General features: G+C 48.0%; 1 protein-coding gene across 3 annotated transcripts in view; it reads left to right on the forward strand.

Annotated features, from left to right (window-relative positions):
- The window catches only part of HYCC1 (hyccin PI4KA lipid kinase complex subunit 1), a 361,690-nt gene that overhangs the window by 299,377 nt on the left and 39,225 nt on the right, over nucleotides 1–23,088 (forward strand). For all 3 annotated transcript variants that reach the window (XM_069211534.1, XM_069211535.1, XM_069211536.1), the window contains exon 10: nucleotides 6,625–6,784. In XM_069211534.1, the coding sequence (XP_069067635.1) occupies nucleotides 6,625–6,784 (160 nt within the window). The remainder of the gene's footprint in view (nucleotides 1–6,624; nucleotides 6,785–23,088) is intronic.

The raw sequence follows: 23,088 nt of genomic DNA on the forward strand, positions 1-23,088 counted from the left end.
TGCATTACAAGCAGTCCATAAGAGTGGCAGTGGCAAAGTGCGTGGCAGTGGAATGTACAATGGCATGGCAACCTGGGAAAAGATCCCCAAATGTGTGGAGATCGTGCCATGATGCGTTTGACCAGGGCTTCACAAGTGATAGGCAGCCAAGGGATATAGGTCAATGCTAGTGATGGGTGGTAGAGCATCAAGCTCCCCAATCTGCATTGAAGTTTCTGCCACATTCAGCACATAGTGGACAAGGTTTATATATCATTGGGATCTACCCGGATCCCCCTAGGGAGGATAGAAGCCAAAGGTGTTGGTGCGGCCAGATCCATTTCGGGTTTTTTGTAGGGAATTCCAGCATTCCCCTGGAACCAGTAGTGCACATACTGGCACTGTGCCGTCAGGTAGTAGATGTGGCACCCCAAATATGCCTCTCTCATATGGGAGCACCAACGTGTCCCACCTGACAATGTTCGCCACCACCTATCATGGGCAGTGAAGCAGCTGGCAGATCGAAGCCTCCCCCAAGGTTCACAGAGGTGAGCATATGTTGATGAGGCAAGAGTTAAAAGTTCTAGTTGTCTGGGCTCTAGAGCAAGCACAGAGATCCACCAGGTAGTAGTCGAACAGGAGAGTATTGCTATTGCTTTTTTTCTGAATTTGTGGCATGGGGCCCCAGGGTCCATGATCTCCAGTGTAGGCAAGAGGGGCCGAGGGGGAGGTTGCGCACCACAACAGAGGGTGTAGGGCCCAGTATGGCTGCAGCCCATTACAGGGATTTCATCAGTATCTTGCCCTGGATTACTGGGTAGACTGTATTCTCATCACACTGCAGGCTCCGTGGCAAGTTGGTGATGCCTAGCCCCCACACAGGCATCTGGTCCAGTCCGCACCCTGAGCGAAGTATGCGGGTTGGTTCAACTTGGGCCCCGCAGGGGAGTAGAAAACCTCTCACTTCTGCCACCGCTGCAACCTCACAATGTTTTCAGGCAGCGTGCCTCGGTTCACACCATTTGTGGCACTGCCACACATCATCCACACTGCTAGTGCCAGTGTACTGCCTCGGATAAATAAGGATAGAAGATTAGACCCATTTCAGCAACAGTCAGTGCTGATTCCATCAGAGCTTCAGTGCCATGCAGCTATCTTGGTTGCCCGCCAGGTCACTGCCCCTGCCCCCCCCCCCCCTTAAAAACAGTCTTTGGGCTGGAAGCATGTGTTGCAGAACTAAAACTAGAATCTTTTATTTAAGAGCTGCTGTAGCAAATAAAACACATTTGTGCTGTACCCCGAGCAACAGTCCACAGATGTGCACTGTAAACCTATAGTACTCATGGTGCAGACTCTTGACAATCGAGATTTAGACCATACGAGGACATAGTAAGTTCCAATAATATTTATGTAACCTGCAGTGGATATTTCTATGCACTTCTTTTTAATTCACCATCGCCGACACTTGTATTGTGGTATGGTTCACACTCTCTCATGGGTTAAAGGTTTAAAGTCCACTGAAGAGAAAATAAGCAGTTCTTTTTTTCCAAGCCTGCAACAGTGTATCCAACAGTAGTAATTTTCAAGTGTCGCTTTGTTTGATGATGTCTACTTGCTTTTTGAGATGTATTGTGACATCAGTCATTGAATGACCTCCTTCATTGTAAAAGCTTACTGCTACTAAGACTGGATGGAGCAATTTACATATCAAAATGGCATTGATGAATTAAATAAACCTACACTGAAATCTTGACTCCACATTAGGGGACTGATTCACAAGGGCCCTCTGTTCTTGTTACAGGGACCCCGCAGTCGTGGGGGAGTCTCCACACTCTTGGCAGAATTTTCACAATGAGAATTCTCAATCAATCAATCAATTTGTAAAGCGCGCTACATACCCGTGAGGGTTTCAAGGCGCGGGTGGGAGGGTGCTGCTACTGCTCGAAGAGCCAAGTCTTGAGGAGTTTTCTGAAGGAAAGAAGGTCCTGGGTCTGTCGTAGATCCGGCGGGAGGGTGTTCCAGGTCTTGACGGCGAGGAACGAGAATGATCTTCCGCCGGACGATTTGCGTTGGATGTGGGGGATGGAGGCTAAGGCGAGGTTAGCGGAGCGGAGATGCCGGGTGGGGGTGTAGAAGCTGAGTCTGTTGTTCAGGTATGATGGTCCGGTGTTGTGGAGTGCCTTGTGTGCGTGGGTGAGGCGCTTGAAGGAGATCCTCTTGTTGACGGGGAGCCAGTGAAGGTCTCTTAGGTGGGGGGGTGATGTGGCAGTGGCGAGGGATGTTGAGGATTAGTCGGGCGGAGGCGTTTTGGATGCGTTGGAGGCATTGGAGGAGATTGGATGGGATACCGGTGTAGAGGGCGTTGCCGTAGTCAAGTCTGTTGCTGACGAGGGCCTGGGTTACTGTTTTTCTTGTTTCTGTTGGGATCCATTTGTAAACTCTGCAAAGCATGCGAAGGGTGTTGTAGCAGGAGGAGGAGATGGCGCTGACCTGCTTTGACATGGAGAGTGAGGAGTCGAGGGTGATGCCGAGGTTTTGTGCGTTGTCGGTGGGGGACCCAGCGTGGACGGCCACCATGAGTTGTCCCAGGCAGAGGGGGTACGCCCAAGGATGAGGACCTCTGTTTTGTCCGAGTTCAGTTTTAGCCGGCTGTCCTTCATCCAGTCGGCGATGGCTTTTAGTCCCTCGTGGAGGTTGGTTTTGGCGGTATGTGGGTCCTTGGTGAGGGAGAGGATAAGTTGGGTGTCGTCGGCGTAGGAGATGATGTTGAGGTTATGCTGACGGGCCACTTGTGTGAGGGGGGCCATGTAGATGTTGAACAGTGTCGGGCTGAGGGATGAGCCCTGGGGTACACCGCAGATGATGTTGAAGGCTTTGGATTGGCACGGGGGGAGGCGGACTCTTTGGGTTCTGCTGGTGAGGAAGGATGCGGTCCATTCGAGGGCCTGGTCCTGGATTCCTGCTGCGTGGAGGTGGGATTTTAGGGTGTGGTGACAGACGGTGTCAAAGGCAGCTGATAGGTCAAGGAGGATGAGGGCTGATGTTTCTCCATTGTCGAGGTGGCTTCTGATGTCATCTGTGGCGGCGAGGAGGGCGGTTTCGGTGCTGTGGTTGCATCTGAAGCCGGACTGGGAGGGGTCTAGGATGTTGTTGTCTTCGAGGTACCGAGTGAGCTGAGTGTTGACGATTTTCTCGATTACTTTTGCCGGGAAAGGGAGCAGGGAGATGGGCCGGAAGTTTTTTTAGGTCCTTGGGATCTGCCTTTGGTTTCTTGAGAAGAGCGTTGATTTCGGCGTGTTTCCAGCTTTCCGGGAATCTTGCAGTTTCGAAGGAGATGTTGATGCCTTTCCGTAGGTGTGGTGAGATGGCTGTGTCTGCTTTGTTAAAAATGTGGTGAGGGCAGGGGTCTGATGGTGATCTGGAGTGGATGGAGTTCATGGTCTTGCAGGTTTCGTTGTCGCTGATGCTGGTCCAGGAGGTCAGTCGGCTGGAGCGGGTGGAGTTCGTGGAGGGCGGAATAGGAGTGTCCGAGGTATGAAGGGAGTTGAAGCTGTCATGGATGTCAGTGATTTTCTGGTGGAAGGCGGTTGCTAGGGTGTCGCATAGTTCTTGGGAGGGGGTGATGACGTTGACGGTTGCGCTTGGGCTGGAGAGTTCTTTTACGATGTTGAAAAGGTCTTTGTAGTCATGGGCGTTGTTTTCTAGGTGGGTTTTGAAGGAGGATCTTTTTGCTAGCCTGATGAGTTGGTGGTATTTGCGTGTGGCATCCTTGAGTGCCGTGTGGTTGTCTGGAGTGCGTTTGAGTAGCCATATTTGCTTGAGTTTTCGGTAGTGGCGTTTGGAGGCTTGGAGGTCGTCGGTGAACCAGGTGGCTTTTTTCTTGATGTGGTTGTTGGAGGGTTTTCTGAGTGGAGCAAGGGGATCGGCGCAGTCATTGATCCATAGCTTGAGGTTGTGTGCCGCGATGTCAGGGTCGGTGGGGTTGACGGGTGGTTTCTGGGCTAGGGCGTTGGTTAGTTAAAATTCTGTGACTTTGCCCCATCGGCGGTCTGGTGGTTGTTCGGTGAGGTGGTCTTCTGTCTGTTTCTTGAAGGTGAAGTGGATGCAATGGTGGTCAGTCCAGTAGAGTTTAAGGTGACGTGGTTGCTTGTGGAGAAGATGGGGTCAAGGGTGTGACCGGCTGTGTGGGTGGGTGTGTTGACGAGCTGTGTGAAGCCGAGGTTGGCGAGGTTTTCGGTCAGGGTGGTGGAGTTGGTGTCATTGTTGTTTTCGAGGTGAAAGTTCAGGTCCCCGAGGAGGATGTAGTCCGTGGAGGCGAGTGCGTGGGTGCTAGCCAGGTCGGCGATGGCGTTGCTGAAGGGTGCCCTGGGGGTCTATAGATGAGTGTTCCTCTGAGCATGGTGTTGGGGTCGGTGCGGATTTGGAAGTGAAGGAGTTCGGCGGCGCTGAAGGAGTCGTCCAGGGTGGTTTTGACTTTGAGGGTGGCTTTGTGGACGATGTCTATGCCTCCTCCGGTTCTGTTGGTGCGGTCTCGGCGAGCGACTTTGTATCTGTTCGGGATGGCTATGGCGATGTCGGGTGCTGAGGAGTTGTTCCTCCAAGTTTCGGTTAGAAAGGCCACGTCCGGGGAGGTGGAGTCGAGCTGGTCCCAGACTTCGATGGCGTGCTTGCGTGCTCAGCGGGTGTTGAGGAGTATGCAACGGAGGTGGTTGGTCTTGATCCTAGGAGGTATGTGGGCTCAATGTGGAGACTCCTCCATGACTGAGGGGCCTACGCCAGAAGTCCCACAGAGGCCATTCATCCCATCCATGGCTGCCTCCTGCCTTTCCCACGGCACTTTCCTCATGTGCTGTGTTGACTCTGCCCTGAGCCACAGCAGTCCGCGCACCAGGGGTGATAAAAGCAACATAACTGTAAGAAGGCCCAACCCCACAGCCAACGTAGCTGTCCTGGCTTGGTCTGGAAAGGATAAGGGAGATGTCGCCCAAGTCTGTGACGTAACACACAACCCAAAAAAATTATATCCATACCTTTTGGTACGGAACATCCAGCATTTTGCGGAGTTGTTCATGCCTTCCCACCTCTTCCTTTCTCGCCTTCAATGAATATTGGGGTCCCGGTCTCCACACTAACACACACCAGCCATACTACTAATGACTATCCAGCACAGTTTACTGCATCACACTCTTTATGCTCATTATTCGCTTTGAAGAGTTTATCCAAAAGACGTTTCTGACCAGCATCTAGCCAGTGCACAACAGTGATACTTGCTATATATCCTTTGTGTCCAGTTTGCTCAAGCAACAAAGTCGGTCCTCTGCTGCAAGATTCGTCCCACGATGGGTGTTGTATAAGAACTCTAATTGGCTAAGAAACATTTCAAGACATCTAAACATATATATTGAGATGTAAGCATAGTGTCAGATAAGATTGCTGATATACTAGCACTAAATGGCCCGCCAGTATATGTAGTTTGTACAGTTTCTGCTCCTCCCTGAAATAGCTCATTGCCCTAATTAATTTTCAGATCTTTCCTCTAAACACACATTTGTTTATCTTTGCAGTTACCCACATCCTTTACTATGTTACTATTTAATAAACACATCAAGCAGTTGTACATCTTTCGCCGTGTAGCTATTTAATTTATACATCCTTCGCTGTGTCGTGATTTAATAGACATCTCAACTATTCATATATCCTTCACGGTGTCTCTCCTTAATAGACACGTCAGCTACTCTTCTACATGATGCACTGTGTCTCTATTTAATAGACATGCAAACTATCCATTAGAGCATTTTTTGCATGTTATTTTGTTCCCAAGTTTAGCTATCAATGAGTTTGGCATTGCAATACATAATCAGTAGACGTACATAAGTAATGTTCGATGTAACAGGCATCCCTTATTCAAAATCAAACAGGTGTTGGGAAATGGCCAGACTCTAGTGAAATATTCATTTGCATAACTTTTAGTGCACATGAAAATGGCGAAGCTCTTAAGTCTTCTAGTTCCAGTTATGAGCAGCTCGTCAAGTCCAGATGTATTTCTTGATTTCTGTTACGTTATGAAAAGATAAACAAAAGGTGGAAATTGGTTGTGCAATCAGATGGTAAATTCCAGAGCTCTGTAATTTAGTCGGGTATGATGATTATACAAACTTTATTAGAATTCAGCTGCACACCGAAAATTGCTCCTGGTCTTATGGAAAGTGTTAGTGACCTTTTCGCCCCGAACATCTGCCTCCACCCACCATCTGACTCCATTTCTAGCAGCATTAGTTACTCTCGCAGGGGTCCAACCCAGCTTCGTACTAGACCAGCTCATGCATTGCCGTTACATTTTCAGATTATTCTTAGTGTTTATGAACGATTTCCGACCAACATTTAGAAGACTTCTTTTACGATGTAGTTCTATTACTTACTTCGAAGTTAGTCATACATCTACGATTGTTACCGAGCTCATCAATCATTTAGCTAGTGCTAAACACTCTAATGTACCATTTGCAGTTGTAGCCTGTTGCCTCTAGCCGAACAGGAAAGTTTAGAATTATATAATTTTAATATAGTATACTTGTCTTAACAATATTTTGATTTTGCATGTTTTTTGTCTACAAGAATTTCAGTTACAAGACCTGTGTTCCCTTTCAGGTTGCTAATGCAATAAAGGCATCATTGCCTCCAGGTGCTCTGAAGTCAACTAAAGATGGAACAAGATGTATTCAGGTTGAAATCACGCCTACATCATCGAGAATATCAAGAAATGCTGTGACTAGTATGTCAATCCGTGGTCATCGGTGGAAACGACATGGTAAGAACACTTTCCTTTACACAGGTACCATGATAGGAACAAAGTATAAAATGCATTGCTTTATAAAGGACTGCTCAGCGATTTTCTCAGAATATATTTAATCTGTATACAGAGAGGGTTTGCTTCACAAAACATTTTCTGAATAGTTTTCTTAATCCAGAGTAAAGATATGTCATACTGCTGAATAAGAGTCACCATTTACTTCACTATTTTATGTGTAACGAGCTAAGATCGCTTTCACATCCGTGTGTGCTTTGATATCCTTTGAACCTAAGTGGAAACTATTCGAGGCATGGGTGCGGAGGCTTGTTCTAGGCTCACACAAAGTGATTAATCATTTTGTATCTGGTCATTCATTGATCAACACTGGCTTATTACGTCATCTGATTTCTGTCCCTTCATTGAACGGATTAGCAAAGGTAGATCAACCCACATAATTTGTTTTTGAGGTTGATTTGAGAGTTTCTGACCCAGGCGTGGGCCTGTGATTGAATGCAAAGTTTCCAGCAGCCACTTCCAAGGTCCAGAGTCACGCTTAAATCAATCAAGGCTTTTTTTTTTAAATGACAACACTAACTTATTTCTGCAGTAGCGAACCTGAGTGCAAAACGTCTATTCAGAAGAGCAGAGGAACAGTGACACAGTTAAAAGCAAAATATTAAATATTCAGACTAATGCATTTAAAATTTAAAGAAATGTATGAAAATCAATTAGTGGGATGTTTTGTGCCAGATAGTGCTTCCTTGTCAGAGGGAGGTGTTGGGAGTGCTCCTGTTGAGAGCATACCATTTTTTTTCCAGTTATTGGGATAGCCCTTTCTGTATTTTCTTTGCGGTTGCTCTTTTTTTCCTTGGTGATAAGCATCGTTGTTGTCGGATAATGTATAGTTTCATACTGTCTGATTTGGGATCTTGCAGTTCAAGTCTAGCAGGCCGGTATGTTCTGTGTGTCAGCGGTTGACCACAATCTTGCCTGCTGGCACCTGAATCGTAAGAGCCTGTCATTTTTAACCATAAAGATTCTTTGTGCCTGCACAACACACATTCAGGTAAGTTGCATTATTTGCCCTTGCTTGGGTAGAAGCAGTGTTCAGGGAATATGCTTTTCTGCAGTGTATTTAACTACAGGGAGTGCAGAATTATTAGGCAAATGAGTATTTTGACCACATCATCCTCTTTATGCATGTTGTCTTACTCCAAGCTGTATAGGCTCGAAAGCCTACTACCAATTAAGCATATTAGGTGATGTGCATCTCTGTAATGAGAAGGGGTGTGGTCTAATGACATCAACACCCTATATCAGGTGTGCATAATTATTAGGCAACTTCCTTTCCTTTGGCAAAATGGGTCAAAAGAAGGACTTGACAGGCTCAGAAAAGTCAAAAATAGTGAGATATCTTGCAGAGGGATGCAGCACTCTTAAAATTGCAAAGCTTCTGAAGCGTGATCATCGAACAATCAAGCGTTTCATTCAAAATAGTCAACAGGGTCGCAAGAAGCGTGTGGAAAAACCAAGGCGCAAAATAACTGCCCATGAACTGAGAAAAGTCAAGCGTGCAGCTGCCACGATGCCACTTGCCACCAGTTTGGCCATATTTCAGAGCTGCAACATCACTGGAGTGCCCAAAAGCACAAGGTGTGCAATACTCAGAGACATGGCCACGGTAAGAAAGGCTGAAAGACGACCACCACTGAACAAGACACACAAGCTGAAACGTCAAGACTGGGCCAAGAAATATCTCAAGACTGATTTTTCTAAGGTTTTATGGACTGATGAAATGAGAGTGAGTCTTGATGGGCCAGATGGATGGGCCCGTGGCTGGATTGGTAAAGGGCAGAGAGCTCCAGTCCGACTCAGACGCCAGCAAGGTGGAGGTGGAGTACTGGTTTGGGCTGGTATCATCAAAGATGAGCTTGTGGGGCCTTTTCGGGTTGAGGATGGAGTCAAGCTCAACTCCCAGTCCTACTGCCAGTTCCTGGAAGACACCTTCTTCAAGCAGTGGTACAGGAAGAAGTCTGCATCCTTCAAGAAAAACATGATTTTCATGCAGGACAATGCTCCATCACACGCGTCCAAGTACTCCACAGCGTGGCTGGCAAGAAAGGGTATAAAAGAAGGAAATCTAATGACATGGCCTCCTTGTTCACCTGATCTGAACCCCATTGAGAACCTGTGGTCCATCATCAAATGTGAGATTTACAAGGAGGGAAAACAGTACACCTCTCTGAACAGTGTCTGGGAGGCTGTGGTTGCTGCTGCACGCAATGTTGATGGTGAACAGATCAAAACACTGACAGAATCCATGGATGGCAGGCTTTTGAGTGTCCTTGCAAAGATAGGTGGCTATATTGGTCACTGATTTGTTTTTGTTTTGTTTTTGAATGTCAGAAATGTATATTTGTGAATGTTGAGATGTTATATTGGTTTCACTGGTAATGATAAATAATTGAAATGGGTATATATTTTTTTTTGTTAAGTTGCCTAATAATTATGCACAGTGATAGTCACCTGCACACACAGATATCCCCCTAACATAGCTAAAACTAAAAACAAACTAAAAACTACTTCCAAAAATATTCAGTTTTGATATTAATGAGTTTTTTGGGTTCATTGAGAACATGGTTGTTGTTCAATAATAAAATTAATCCTCAAAAATACAACTTGCCTAATAATTCTGCACTCCCTGTAATGGCCAGGCAGGTCTCTACATGTCTTCAGGCATTGAGAATGGTGGTCTCCAATCGTCTTCCAGACTAAACTTGTTTTTTATTAGTCTTTATTATTGTATGCGCTAGAGGCAACCATGTTGCTCCTGCTAGCTGTCTCATGCCTGTAGTCCTCCCGTCCACAGGCCTTACTTGCTGCTACTGCTTTTCTCCTGTTACTGAAACTGACACCCTACTCCTGCTTTCCATTGATCCCCTACGCCTTCTTGCTAATGTGGGCTGGGTTTCTCCAGGTTGTGCCTGTTGGAGATTGTTGTTATTCCTCTATTGAAGTAGCTGGTGTGAAGATCGGAGCTACACTGGTTGTTGCTTCAAGGGGTCCATTGATTATCCTTTAATTTGTCTTTTAGATAGTAGGAGCAGTGGTCCCTGGAAAAGGAAGCAGGTGTCTATTTTCAAACACACCTGAGAGGGATATCTTAGATTTAATCCTCAACTATTGACAGGTTGAGATTCGAGAATTTCAAGGATACAAAAATGGCCTTCAACTAATTCCAAATAAGACGTGCAGATTATGAAATCAATGTCAAATCCATGTTTTGCTACGCTTCTCCCAACCTACAACTTATCAAGGCTTCTTGGAAAGCACACCTTTTTTGCATCACCTGATGTGTCTGCTTCAAGAATAAAAAAAAGTGCTGATTTTTCATATTTCGTGAGAGCTCTGTTTCATGTGATGCCTTGCTAGAGTGTCATACACGTAATATTGAAAAAACACAAGAATGAAATAGCCACAGTCCTAGCTCCTATAATGGACTGGCACTCCCACAAAGGTATGTGGATCCTAGGAGTATATGAATAAGCAGGGGCTAGTAACCACTGCTGTTAAAAAAACAAATCAGCCACCTTAGTACATTTTATTGAAACCCAAGGTGACAGAGGTTTCAGCTGTGAGGCGTCCGAGCTCACCTCGCAAGGAGGAATCGTTACTCAAATGAACATTGTGGGCGAAACAGTTCTTCTGTCAGGCTTTTGTCTTTCCAGGTCTTTTTCAAAGGCAAACAGGTACCCAGGAAGAACTACTAGTATATTACGGTCTACTCCACATACAGTAAAGATCCATACAATTATTTTCTGTAAACACGTCCAGTTCATTTCTAGAATGGTGTCTGCAGTTGCCAGAGATTAATAGTAATTTTAAGTATATTGCATTTCACAGACTTCCCAAAGTGTATGTGTATGGCTTTTACAAGCATCGCCGTTGTTACTGACCAAAAGAAACAAGTGTAGATGGTTGAAGTAGTAGATGCCTCTGGGTAAAGTGGGATCCTGTAATAATGCATACTATGTGCATAATAAAGTCAAATGAAAAATGTTATGAAGCAATTTGTTTTGACTTTATGGAAAGAAAAGTCTGGTAGAGCGCTCTTAATGATGAGCCTTCTCGAGGCACTAAACAGCATTTACGAACGAAGATAAAATAGGAATGACTTTGAATGTGATCTAAACTTTTGGTTTTGTGTGAGAGCTCTGAAAGAGCACTCCAGCGACTTGTGGCCTTACATAAAACACTGCAGTTTTTTTGGTCTGGTTATATGTGTGCCTTAATTACGCTGGAATAGTAGAGGCTAGTGGGATACTGAATTCTTTGTAGTAAATGAGGGAACGATGGTCTGCCTTGCTTATTTAGTATTCAATGTCTCACCAGCCCATGGACGCTTTGCCAAAGTGTGTTAGAGCACTGAAAATGATGAATACAAGATTTGGCAAAGCCAATAGGTCTCTCCTATATGAGTGTTTGGCTTTGGCAATGATTTTTAGCCGTGGTATACACCAGTACAACTGTTTTACAGCAGGGCAAAAAAAAAAAAATTCTTAAAAAAAAAAAAAATAGCTCCTTAACACAGCCAGCATAAATGAACTTCTTTTTTTTTAAATTAAAAACAGTTTGGGGTGACAAGGCAACACAGAGGGAGGGTGCGAGAGAAGGATGTGGGTGGGGTAGAGGACACACAAGAGACAATGGGGAAGCACACAGACAATGGAGGGTGGGCTGGAGGGGCTGTGAAAGAACATGCACAATGGAGAGTTGACAGGAGGGGCTCAGGAAGCGAATGAGCAGTAGGCGGGAGGGGCTAGGGAAGCAAGCACATAGCGGAAGCTGGGTAGATGGAGATGACACAGCAAGCTGACAGTGGAGGGCAGGGAGGAGGTGCTGGGACAAGAAGCTGACAATGGAGGCAGGCAGGACGGGATGAGGAAGCAAACTGAAAACATAGGACAGGTGGGAGTTGCTGGGGAAGCAAGGTGACACCAAGGGTGGGTCAATGGGGCTAGGAGAACAAACAGATAAGAGGGCAGTGTGGCAGCAAGAACGGCAAGGGAAGGTGAGTGGGGGAAGAAGCAAGAATGGCAGCTAAGGAAGAGCGTGGAAGAGGAACACAGGAGGACAAATATAGACAGTTGGAAAACACTAGTTCTTTCGTAGAGTGCTCAAACAAAAAAAAAAGTAGCTCCTGAAGAGTAAGCAGTGGAAGGACACAAGTAATGAGTCAATGCTTCAGGGGAGGGCCAAACACAAAAAGAGGAAGGGAAGCCTACAGAAGCTGACAAATAAGATGCAAGCAAATGAGAGTGGCAATGAATCCAGCCAATTGTATACAATGGGCATTCTCTAAGCCCACTGTAAACTAACAAAATGTTTTGCAACAGACATCACATGTGCCTTCTTAGGCAGGACCTAAGATCCCCAGTGAAGCCTGACAGATGTTGTAGCACTTAGCTTCCCTAACAGCCAGTCATATTCAATGTAACAGTAAGCCTAGAATAATTTACAATACCTAAAGGTGGGTCTGAGCAGCTAATTTTGGCGGCGCATACCTTATGTGGAGGGTATCCTGTAGCCTGTACCGAGAACTGCACAAGTGTTCCTTTCTCTCATCAAGATTGCAAAGATACCTCCATGCACAACCAGGCTAGAGTTTGAAGGTAAAGATTATTCCTTCACTTGAAAAATGTGGCACTGCTGAGTTTCATGGTCACTGCCATGGTTGATATGCCTGTCTTAAGATTGTAGTTAGTGCCCTAAGCATCTTAGTAGGTACAGTAGTATGTGGCGAGAGAACCTGTAGGAGAAGTGACACCTACAAAAAAAACAGCAATGGTAACCATCTTCTGAAACCTCCTTTCCGACCCTCTGTATGAGATGTAAATGCAGTGCAGTGGTGAGCCTGAGGCCATTCCCTCCCTCTGTGAGTAGTCACTGCAGAATAGTGGCACTTCTCAGCTGGACATCAAGGCAAATTGAACCAGAGCGATGACAAAGATCACCAGTGAGAAACTGAGAGAACCTTGTTCTGCCCAGCATCTTGACTGCACTTTTTAGGTCTCTCCTGCTTGCGCTCTGTGCTTCCAAAATCTTAAAAGGGGCTTGGAACCTACCCTTTACTTAGCTGAACTTACCATTGATCTATTCCAATGTTGCTCTGCTTTCCCTGCTTCTCATTGGTCAGCACGTTGTCACTTCTAATTTTCCTGCTTTTCTTGCCTGCCCATGCTGTAGCATGGCGCTTGGCCGAAGTACAACTTCCGGTCACTGATTGTGGCTACTGGCCAATGTCCTTCCACTAGCTACGCACTTCTGGAAATACTTTTTTTTATTTTGCTACAAGTGTGTTTCCCCCTTCCCTGTCGATCGAAGAGTCGGGGGCTGCATGGCTGCTTTGTCTTCATTAATTGACACTCCAAGCTATAGCTTCCTCATGCAAACAATGGGGACTGTTTGTGATACCTCTGGCCCAGAGGTCTCGTCACACAGCCCCCCCACCCTTCACATGCGTTCCATCTGTCACCTCAGTACTGCACTTATTCTTCTAAATGTAACTGGAAATCAACTGTCATGTACAATCTATTGTGCTACAGTGCATTGTTTTTCCCTTTGTAGTTTGTCTTTCATAGCAGTTGTCTGTCTCTTCATCATTTTGCGGGGCTTTCTGGTTTCTGGCGCAGACTCCAAAGTGATACAAGATGTTTTACGTGTGTGAAGAGTCGGGCTCAGCTGGAACTCACGGGGATTCCTGGGGGCGGGGCTGCGCGTGCTGGGGGGAATTAATAACCTAAAATAAAATGTTTAAAAACTTACCTCCACACCCGCGCCGCCGCTCCTCTGTCTCCTCAGGCTGCAGGCAGAGGCTCCCAGCCTGCCCTGCGGCCAGTTCTGACGCTGCTCAAAGTAGCGTCAGGATTGGCTGGGAACACCCAGCCATGGTGCTGCCAGGTGGACTGGAAGCCTGTGGAGGCTCTCCCCAGCCCAGCAACTACGTTGCTGGGATGCAGAGAGCCCTGTGCACATGTGTTTGGCCAGCCAAACACACATGCTCTCTGAGGGGAGTGCACAATGCACTTCCCTCTGCTTGCGACCCCCCAATGCCCTGCCCCTTTCACAAGGAAGGGAAAATAAACACAATTTATTATCCCTTCCTTGTGAAAGTATTTGCAGCGGCTGCTGGTGGTGGTGGGGTGACGCTTCTCCGCCCTTATGGAGGAGCCGCCCCTGGTCGGGCTTCCAGAGTTTGTCGGGGTGGACGGGAGGAAAGTTTGTAGACTGCTCGGCACAGCTTTTCCTCTCACTGCAAGAAAGCAAGTGTGCACACTTTCACACATAGTCTGCATTCAGCAGGAAATGCAGAACAGTGCACACTGCGATGGCTCCTTATGTAGGCAGGTGAAAGGAGATGTGACCTTGGGTTTGACCAGCATAACCAGTAGTGCTGACACTACATCTGTATGGGGGCTGCTGCCAGGCACCGGTCTGATTCTTTCTAGGCAAGACCTGGATTAAATGTGTATGCATCTGTGCCATCTCGGTAGTTGCTGGCTGCACGTTCCTAGGTTTCTTTGTCCAAGCAGGAGTGGGCCGAGGGTGTGTCTCTTGCAGTATAACAACATTATGTCAGCTAATTCCTGGCTGCACTCTTCTTGGTGAATCCTGAACACATGGCTGCAGACTGCTCACTGTGAAGCCAACGGGCTCCGTACTCTTTATGATGCAGGTGCCATGATTTGTATGCTTGTGTGTAATAATTCTTCCAGCCATAGATGCTGTGCATAGAAATGTCCGTGCTTTAGGCAATGCAGGCGTTTTCTGTGGGAGAAAACCTTTTTTCTTTTCTTTTTTGGTGAACACGTGAATAATAAGCCATATAAAGGAAAGGCTAGGGCCATCAAATGAAACGGTATGCTCGATAAACCCTTTTTTTGCTGTTTTGACCTGAATACTTGTTTTCATGCTCATATTTCAATGAAAATATGCTGGAAAGAACTGAGTCTTGCATGTATGTGCATCCGATATACTTTAACTTGTATTGAAGGGAGAGAGAGAGAGCAATGTGTACACTGCAATTTAAGAACACGCATTGGCAAAGGTTTTGCCATAGTTTTTTCTTTTGTATTCTATCTTAGTATCTAACTGGTATATAAATATTAGAAAAATGTTGTAATAATATTTGCTTTAAATTTGATAGACCTTTAATAGTTTGTTGTATATTAATTCAATAATCATCACTACATAAACAACTATTACCAGTTTATCAAACTTAAAACAAACATTATTACAACACTTTACTAATATTTATAATCTAGTTAGATAGTAAGATAGAATGGGAAAGAAAAAACAAATGCAAAACCTATTGGCTATGCCAATGCTTGTTCTCTCTTTTTTTTCCTTTCTTACTTTCTTACTTCCCTATCTCTCTATCTCCTCCGTATAGCGAGGGAACAAAGCCTGATGTTAGGATATATGTCCAACAGTACCCTTTCTACAGAAACAAAGGTGCTCAGTAACCCTAACCCCATGTCATTTGTGACAGAACCATTCCAGGCTTTGCAGTCAACAGCGCTCTGCATTTTTAGTTTCGTTTTTATCATCGAAGGTGCGGGTATAACAATCCCAGCCCGCAAAGTACTGGTAGTCGAAATTAAATACTATCTGAAGATTGTGCATATGATATAGAGCTACTTGGGGGCGTGGCCAAGCAGCCAAAGATGGCGCACACGTAATTTCTTGGCTCCGGAGGGGCCTTTAATCCGGAATATCGAGCCCGACCCCGGAGCTGCCCGTGTGAATACCTGGAGCGGAACCTGTGGGGACTGGCGGCGAGCAGCGGAGCCCGCTTCCGAGCTTCCTGGAGCGATTCCTTTCGAGTGCATTGGGACGGAGCTACCAAGGCCAGGAGCGAGTCCTGGAGGCCGGGGGCTTGCGTAGTGTGGCGCGCCTGTCCACGGCTGAAACTGAACTGGTCAAGAGAGGTGACGGCGGCGCCGGGTCTGGGGGCTCTTGTCTCGAGGGGTGCTGCTGTTCGGTCTGGGTGTCGTGGGCGTTGTGGATTTGCCCTATTTTGATGGTGTGGGGGAAGAGGGTGTATGGTCCCCCCACACGTCGTGCTTGCGAAGGACCGGACCGAGGATCGGAGCCTGGTCGCGAGAGTGGCGCAGTGACCTGGGGCATTGAACTACGCGCCCCCAACTGCAGAGTGCGAAGCGCCAGAGGCCGTTCTGGCCCTTTTGAGGTTGCGGAGGCGCAGCGGGCGTGTGAGGGGGGTCGCCCTTCTGCTACCTGTGACACTCATGGGCCCGGGCCTGTGGCAGGGCTCGATGTGAAGAACCCATCATTATCACCTGTGCAGCGCTGCAGGGACCGCCGCAGCTTCTGGAGGGACGCTAAGGGGAGACTATGTCCAATAGTCAGCGTGCTTGCTGAATCCCTGTGAGAGGTGTGCTGCAGATACCCATGTTTATTGGAGGGTGATCCTCGTGGACTATGGACTGCACTCTGTGGCGGTGAGTGGAACATCACGTTGCCTCCCTGACTGGCCTTGGTAGATGGAGGCAGCCACGCCCAAATAGGTTCATATAGCCACAACGGACATACAGAACGGCTGCTAACCAGTGGTGGTTGAGGGAATGACCGGTTGGTGGACCGGGATACTGTCGCCTCGGTCCAATAGCCCAAACTGGAGCATGTTCAGGCTTGAGACGCCGGTTGAATGAGTTATTATTTTGAAAGACTATATACCACCTGACAATTCTAGTATAAAGCCCTGTTACATCGATGTCCTCCAAGACCCGGCACAGGAGCGAAACTATGGATCGTAAGGCTGACCCTATTGAGGACGCGCAGCGGAGGGCGGGGCAAGGTGCCCCGCATACTGGAGGAACCGCGGGGTGCGTGGCCTGTCTGCTGCCGGGGTGGGGTCCTGGCTCCCCGGCGAGGAGCAGTACTGGAGATCCATGAGAGTGGGGCAGTGCCCCGGCAGAATAATAGAGGCGCCCGAGGCCATCTGGGCGACCTCACAATGGCTGCATTCTGCAGGGCCCCAGTGCGAGCCTCCTCCCCTCTAATATAACGAGGGTGAAGTGGTGGGGCAGGGAACACCACACTGGCACGGACCGGGCAAGCGGAATAGGACCAGTGTGAGAGGGGCTGCGAGGGGGACTCATAACCACTGACGCCGCACCAAAAGTCACTCTGTGGCCATTTGGGGAATGCTGGAGGAAGGTGGCGGCAGAGACCGTGATCCGGTGCTGCAGGAGACAACGAGAAGGGCTGCAGAACCCCTAAAAGAGAGCCCAGTGAACAGAAGGGTGCACACTAAGGAGGTCAAGTTATAGCTGAGTTGGTAGGCTGATTTGGGACTCATGAGGCCATGGTAGACACGGAACGGAGTCTATTATAACAGAGGCCCCTAACTGAAGAGCCGCTAAAGTAGCAGATTTTTAATTTTCTTACCAATACTGGTGTAAAGTACTGCAATCCTATGTCATCCAAGAACCGGCACAAAAATTAAGCCATGGATCGTACGACACCAGTGGACGGCAAAGGGGAAGACCCACAGGACCTCTCGCAGTCCAGAGTGCAGGATACCTTAGACCAAAATCCTAGGTACAATTGAGGACACCAAAGCTACGCTACAGCACAACATCAATCAAGTCGCTGTAGAGGTAGGACTCCTGAGGGCAGACCACCAAAAATTAACGGATAGAGTCAAAGAGGCAGACACTACACTGGCAGACCTCACGCCCAAACAAAAAGACCTAACAGCCATGGTAGCGAAACTAAACGACAGAGTGAAGCGGCTGGAACAGAGAGCGGAGGACGCAGAAGGGAGAAATCGAAGGAACAATGTGCGGGTGATCGGTTTGCCAGATGGAGCAGAAGGATTGAATATGGTGGCATTTCTGGAGAGTTGGTTGCGCACAGTGGTGGCTCCAGATAGTTTGACCCCGTTCTTCACACTTGAACGAGCGCACCGAGTACCCTCGAGGCCCCTTGCCCCGGGCAGACCACCTCAAGCTGTGGTTGCCAGAGTACTGCATTACAGAGACAGGGACGTCCTGCTCCAGTGAGCCAGAGAAGCAGGCCCTTTCAGAGTTGCGAACGGGGAGGTGACGCTATTCCCGGATTTTACATTTGAGGTCCAGATCAGGCGAGCCTCACATTTGGTGGTTAAGAAGGCCCTTAGAGCGGAGAGGATCCAGTATTCGCTCCTCTTCCCGGCGCATTTAAGAGTGATGCTGGAGGGCAAATCATTGTTTTTCCAGACCCCCGAGGAGGCATGAGAATGGCTTGAAGCCCATGGAGGTCCATGGGCCCAGCATGTGAGAGACAACCCAGGGGAGAACAGAAACCGAAGGGGCCCGGGAAGATGGAGGAACAGGGACCGCACCTGTGGGATCCCAACGCAGACACAGAAAAAACTTGGAAGGAGGGCAGCCCTGGAGGCGGCAGCATCCATGAGCAGAGAGGCGTCTCCCCAGGGGGGCTCCGGGATGGAGTCGGACGACATGGCCGTGTCCTCCATGGGCTGTTCGTAATCTTCAACGAGGGCTCCGAGGGTGGCCCCGCAGACCTCGGACGAGCTTGGAAAGCAGAGGTTATATCCCGATCCTGGGGTGAGGTGAATTGTACTAATGAGGCCCCTCTGGATATGGCCCCCCCCACCAAGTTGAATTCTCGTCCACTCAGTTAGACTGGCGAGAATCTTGGACACATTGTTGAACATGTTGCACTGTTGCACAATTGTCTGGACAACCTACTGTTTGCGAGGCGCCCCCCGGGGAGAGGGAGTTGGGTTTTACAGTTACAAATCTTGATGGCGCACTGGGCAAGGTGGAGTGATGATTTCAGGTTTACGCTCGGAATCAAGGGAGGATCGTACCCAGAGCGGGGCCGGGCAGACTGTAACGTTTATAAGACATCTCCATGGCAGAATATAACATACTAACATAGAACATATGGGGTATGGGATCTCCAGCCAAAAGACATAGAATATTGTCCTTTTTGAAAAGGAGGGGTGTACAAGTGGCAATGCTACAAGGACCCACTTAACCACAGGAGAAGCAAAGAAGCTTGGACGCAGGTGGAGGGGGTAAGTGTTCGCCACTGGTTACTCAGTGTATGCGAGGGGCGCTCTGATCTGGGTCCGGGCTGGGGTTCCATTCAAAATAATATCCAAGGATATAGACCGGGAAGGAAGGTTTGTGATAGTGGAGGGGAGGCTTAACGGAATTCCAATTGTCCTAGGCAGTGTTTACGCCCCCAACCAGAACCAGGTCACCTTTATGATGCAATTATCGAGCCACCTCACTCGTCAGCAAATCGGGGGGATGCTAATTGGTGGAGACTTCAATGGAGTATTAGATGTAGATGTAGATGTAGACCTGGACCGTTCTTCTCCACCGATAACCGGGGCAGCGACACACAGAGTAGCGACAAAATTAAGAGAATGGATGAATGCGTGGGGCCTTTTGGATGTATGGCGTGAACAACACCCCACCGAAAAAGATTTCTCATTCTACTCGGGGCTGCACAGAGTGCACACTAGAATAGACAGAGTGATATGTACAGCAGACCTTGTACAGGGAATGACCCACTCAGAATATCTTGCTCGCACATTATCCGACCATAACCCCCTACTTGTTACTTGGAGGGCGACAGTGGATAGACCCCCGTCCCGATGTGGAGACTGACCCCTGATTCCTTAGAGGATCAAACAGACCGAGAATCATTCCGCCTGTACTTAGCTGACCATATTAAGATTAATAAGGGATCTGCTTCTTCCAGATCCTTGGAATGGGAGGCCCTCAAGGTGGCAACAAGAGGTTTTTGCATGGGTCAGACAGTCGGAGTGAGGCTTACTCTAGAACGAGAACTGAACACTCTGGAGACAATAATACATAAGGGGGAGCGCAGAAGGGGGAATAGGGATACAGATCAGGAAGAGTATGCCCAGGCACGGAAGTCCTACACCCAGGTGGAAGAACAGCTCCGCTGTCATAACCAACAGAAATATTTAGCCTCACTTCAGGCTGAGGAAGGTTGATCAGGTAGGATGCTGGCATGGCTAGTGAGATTAGGAGGGGATGGTGAACCCTTCACAAGTGTACATGGCAGAGGGAGGGAACGGCTATGTAAACCGGGATCCATAAACGATGCCTTCAAAGATTACTACACTTACCTCTATAGAGCCCCAGGCGAACTTAGGACAGACGAACTAGATAATTTCCTACACCCACTCCCTCTGACCACACTAATGCTAGAGGAGCAGGACAGTCTTAGGTGCCCTGCTGATTCTGGATGAGGTGCAGGATGCCATAGCACATTCGGCCCCCGGGAAGAATCCAGGGACGGACAGACTCCCAATGGACTTTTGCAAAAGATATTCCGCATTGTTAGCCCCTCCCTTGGTGGTGATGTTCACGGAAGCACTACATCGTGGCATATTACCAGATTCACTCAGGGAAGCATTGGTAGTCCCTTTACCAGTCGAAGTCCAGGGAAGCCTCGGTCACTTATTTTAGTCCCTTATCGATGCTGAACAGCGATTTTAAAATCCTTAGTAAGACCCTGGCCAATAGATTGCTACGTCACATTACTGGGTTAGTGCATATAGATCAGAATGGCTTTGTCCCGAACCGCAGCACATCCCTGAATTTGAGGCGGCTCTTCGCTATTCTACACATGCCTGAGGAGGAGAGACCCACTGCGGGAGTGCTGCTCGCAGTGGACTTTGAGAAAGCTTTTGATTCAATTAGGTGGGACTACCTAAGAACAGTGATGCGGCAGATGGGCATGGGAGAAGGCTGGATAAAATGGGTGGACCTACTGTACACGACCCCGTTAGCGAGGGTGAGGACGGGCAGAACAATATCAGATACTTATCCAATACACCGGGGAACGCAACAAGGGTGCCCGTTATCGCCACTACTATTCGCCCTGGCCATCGAGCCGCTGGTGGCCGGGATGCGGAGCAGGGGTGTGGGTAAGGGAATAGAATGGGGTCAATCAGAGCATATCATATCACTATACGCCGACGACATTCTCATTTACCTCAGGGACGGGGAGTCAGGCCTACCTTGGGCCTTGCTGACTCTGGACCATTTTGGAACACTGTCAGGACTATGCCTCAATAGAAGAAAGACAATTGTTTTTCCCATGACACAGAACGGCCTTCCTCCTCTCCGGAGGACGTGGTTTGGGCTCCACATACCTTTAAGTATCTGGGCATAAAAGTATACCACGAAGTCGGGGATTTGCGGGATGGGAACATTGGTAAGGCACTCCGCTCCTTGAGGGCCTCGGTCGGGTTCTGTCGCTCGTTAAAACTATCCATAATGGCTAGAATATCCTTGTCTAAAATGATTATGTTGCCCCACCTCCTCTACTACTTTGCTAATCTACCGTTATTAATCTCTTCGGCATGGTTCTGGGAATTGAACTCACTACTTAGGGACCTTGTCTGGGATGAGGGCCACAGGCGCACAGCGCTCCCGATCCTCTGTAGACCAACGTCAGCGGGGGGCCTGGGAGTCCCAGATTTTGAGACTTATTACTTGTCATGTCAATTGCAATGGGTAGCCGGTTAGTTTGCAGGGAAGGGATGTCTGGACAGATGGACCACTACCGGCGAAAAGGGCACAGATCGGGTCATAGCGCAGATGATTAACAAAAGGGTGGCTCGCCAAACGGACAGTCCGATGACGAGAGTAGCTGCGTCATGTTGGAAGAGATGCACAAGACGGGTGGGGCCTCCCTACTCTCCGGCTCTGCCGCTGTCCGCACTCATATTAGATCCTGGGTTGGAAGGCTTGGTGGGTACAGGACTTGGGATTTGGAATAGGGCGGGAGTGGAGACAGTGGGTGATCTATTCCAGGACGGGGTGTTGAGGTCCTTTGCTGACCTAGTGATTAGTGGTGGAGTTCCGCTGGGGCAATTTCTTCTATACCAGAAATTAACACATATCTTACGAGATCACTGGGAGACAGTGAATGCAGAACCCCCCACTCACCAAATATCATACCTCCTCTTAACACTAGGGGATGATACCCACCGTATTACGAGATTGTACCGACCCCAACAGGAGGAGGTTCCTGACCCAATGCAACCCTTAAGGGAGAGATGGGAGAGATCTTTGGGAGGCGAGATAACAGACTCAGAGTGGAGTGGGGTATTAGCGTACTCACGGGGGTGTCGAGGAACACTAGACTGAGATATACCCAATATAATTACACCCACACTGCTTATTCTTAATGTACGGTGGTGATCCCAAGACATGTCCCAGGTATAATGACGTGAACGCAGATTTTGACCACATGGCGTGGAACTGCCCTGAACTCCAGCGGGGCAGGGACAATGTGTTAGCAGACCTGAATGGACTGCTTGAAGCGGAATTGACATACACCCCTACTGTGTGTCTTCTGGGCCTCAGAACGGGTCATCCGCCTGGGAAGGTGAGGGGTCGCTTTTTGGACCTGGCTCTGGTCTTATACCGTAGACTGATCTCCCTGGGTTGGAAATCCACCAGATGCCCCCTACTGACGGAATGGAGACGGGATGTAGAGAAGTGGGCCAGAGCGGAACTACAGATCCCAAAGAGAGAGGAGGAGCGAGGGCTCTGCCAGACCCCCATTGCCCCAGAGTGGGAGGAGATATTGATGAAATGGGAGGAGATGGTGAAGGGAGAGAAACCCTAGGGCAAGCCTGAGGTCCAGATCCCAAGGTGGAGGGTAGAGGGGACATGGTTGCAGACATGGGATTCAATGTTTAAGGACACAGGACCAACCCGGTTGGGATAGGAGGAAGCAGATACTGCATGAAGGGAATGCCGATTTAGGAATGAATGGACGGGGGGTACGGAGAGAACGGACCCCGCTCTGGGGGGGGGAAAAGTAAAGAGGTTTATCCCAGAAATTGAACCACCGACCCACACAGGCACCATCATATCACTAGTTTGTTTAACTTCAGTTAAGTCTGCTTTCAGACTATGGTAATCAGACTGGGGGTATGGCTCACATAAAGCTTGCAGGTACGCATACGAGATTCAAAGAACTGGATAAAGAGAACTCGCGAAATTGATGTAACGATATAACGTATTATGTGGTACCTTATCAGATCATGTAACATCTTGAGACACAGAATTGTGAGCCAACTTCCGTCATAAACTGCACTGTATATGTATAACCGCAAAATGTAAAAAAAAAAATATTTCAAAAAAATTATATAGAGCTACTTAACAACTAGGGGAAGTGTCAGATGATCAGACTGTCTATTTCTGTTTTATGAAGTAAAGAAAATAATTATT

The sequence above is a fragment of the Pleurodeles waltl genome, chromosome 10 (assembly GCF_031143425.1).
Source record: "Pleurodeles waltl isolate 20211129_DDA chromosome 10, aPleWal1.hap1.20221129, whole genome shotgun sequence".
Taxonomy (NCBI): domain Eukaryota; kingdom Metazoa; phylum Chordata; class Amphibia; order Caudata; family Salamandridae; genus Pleurodeles; species Pleurodeles waltl.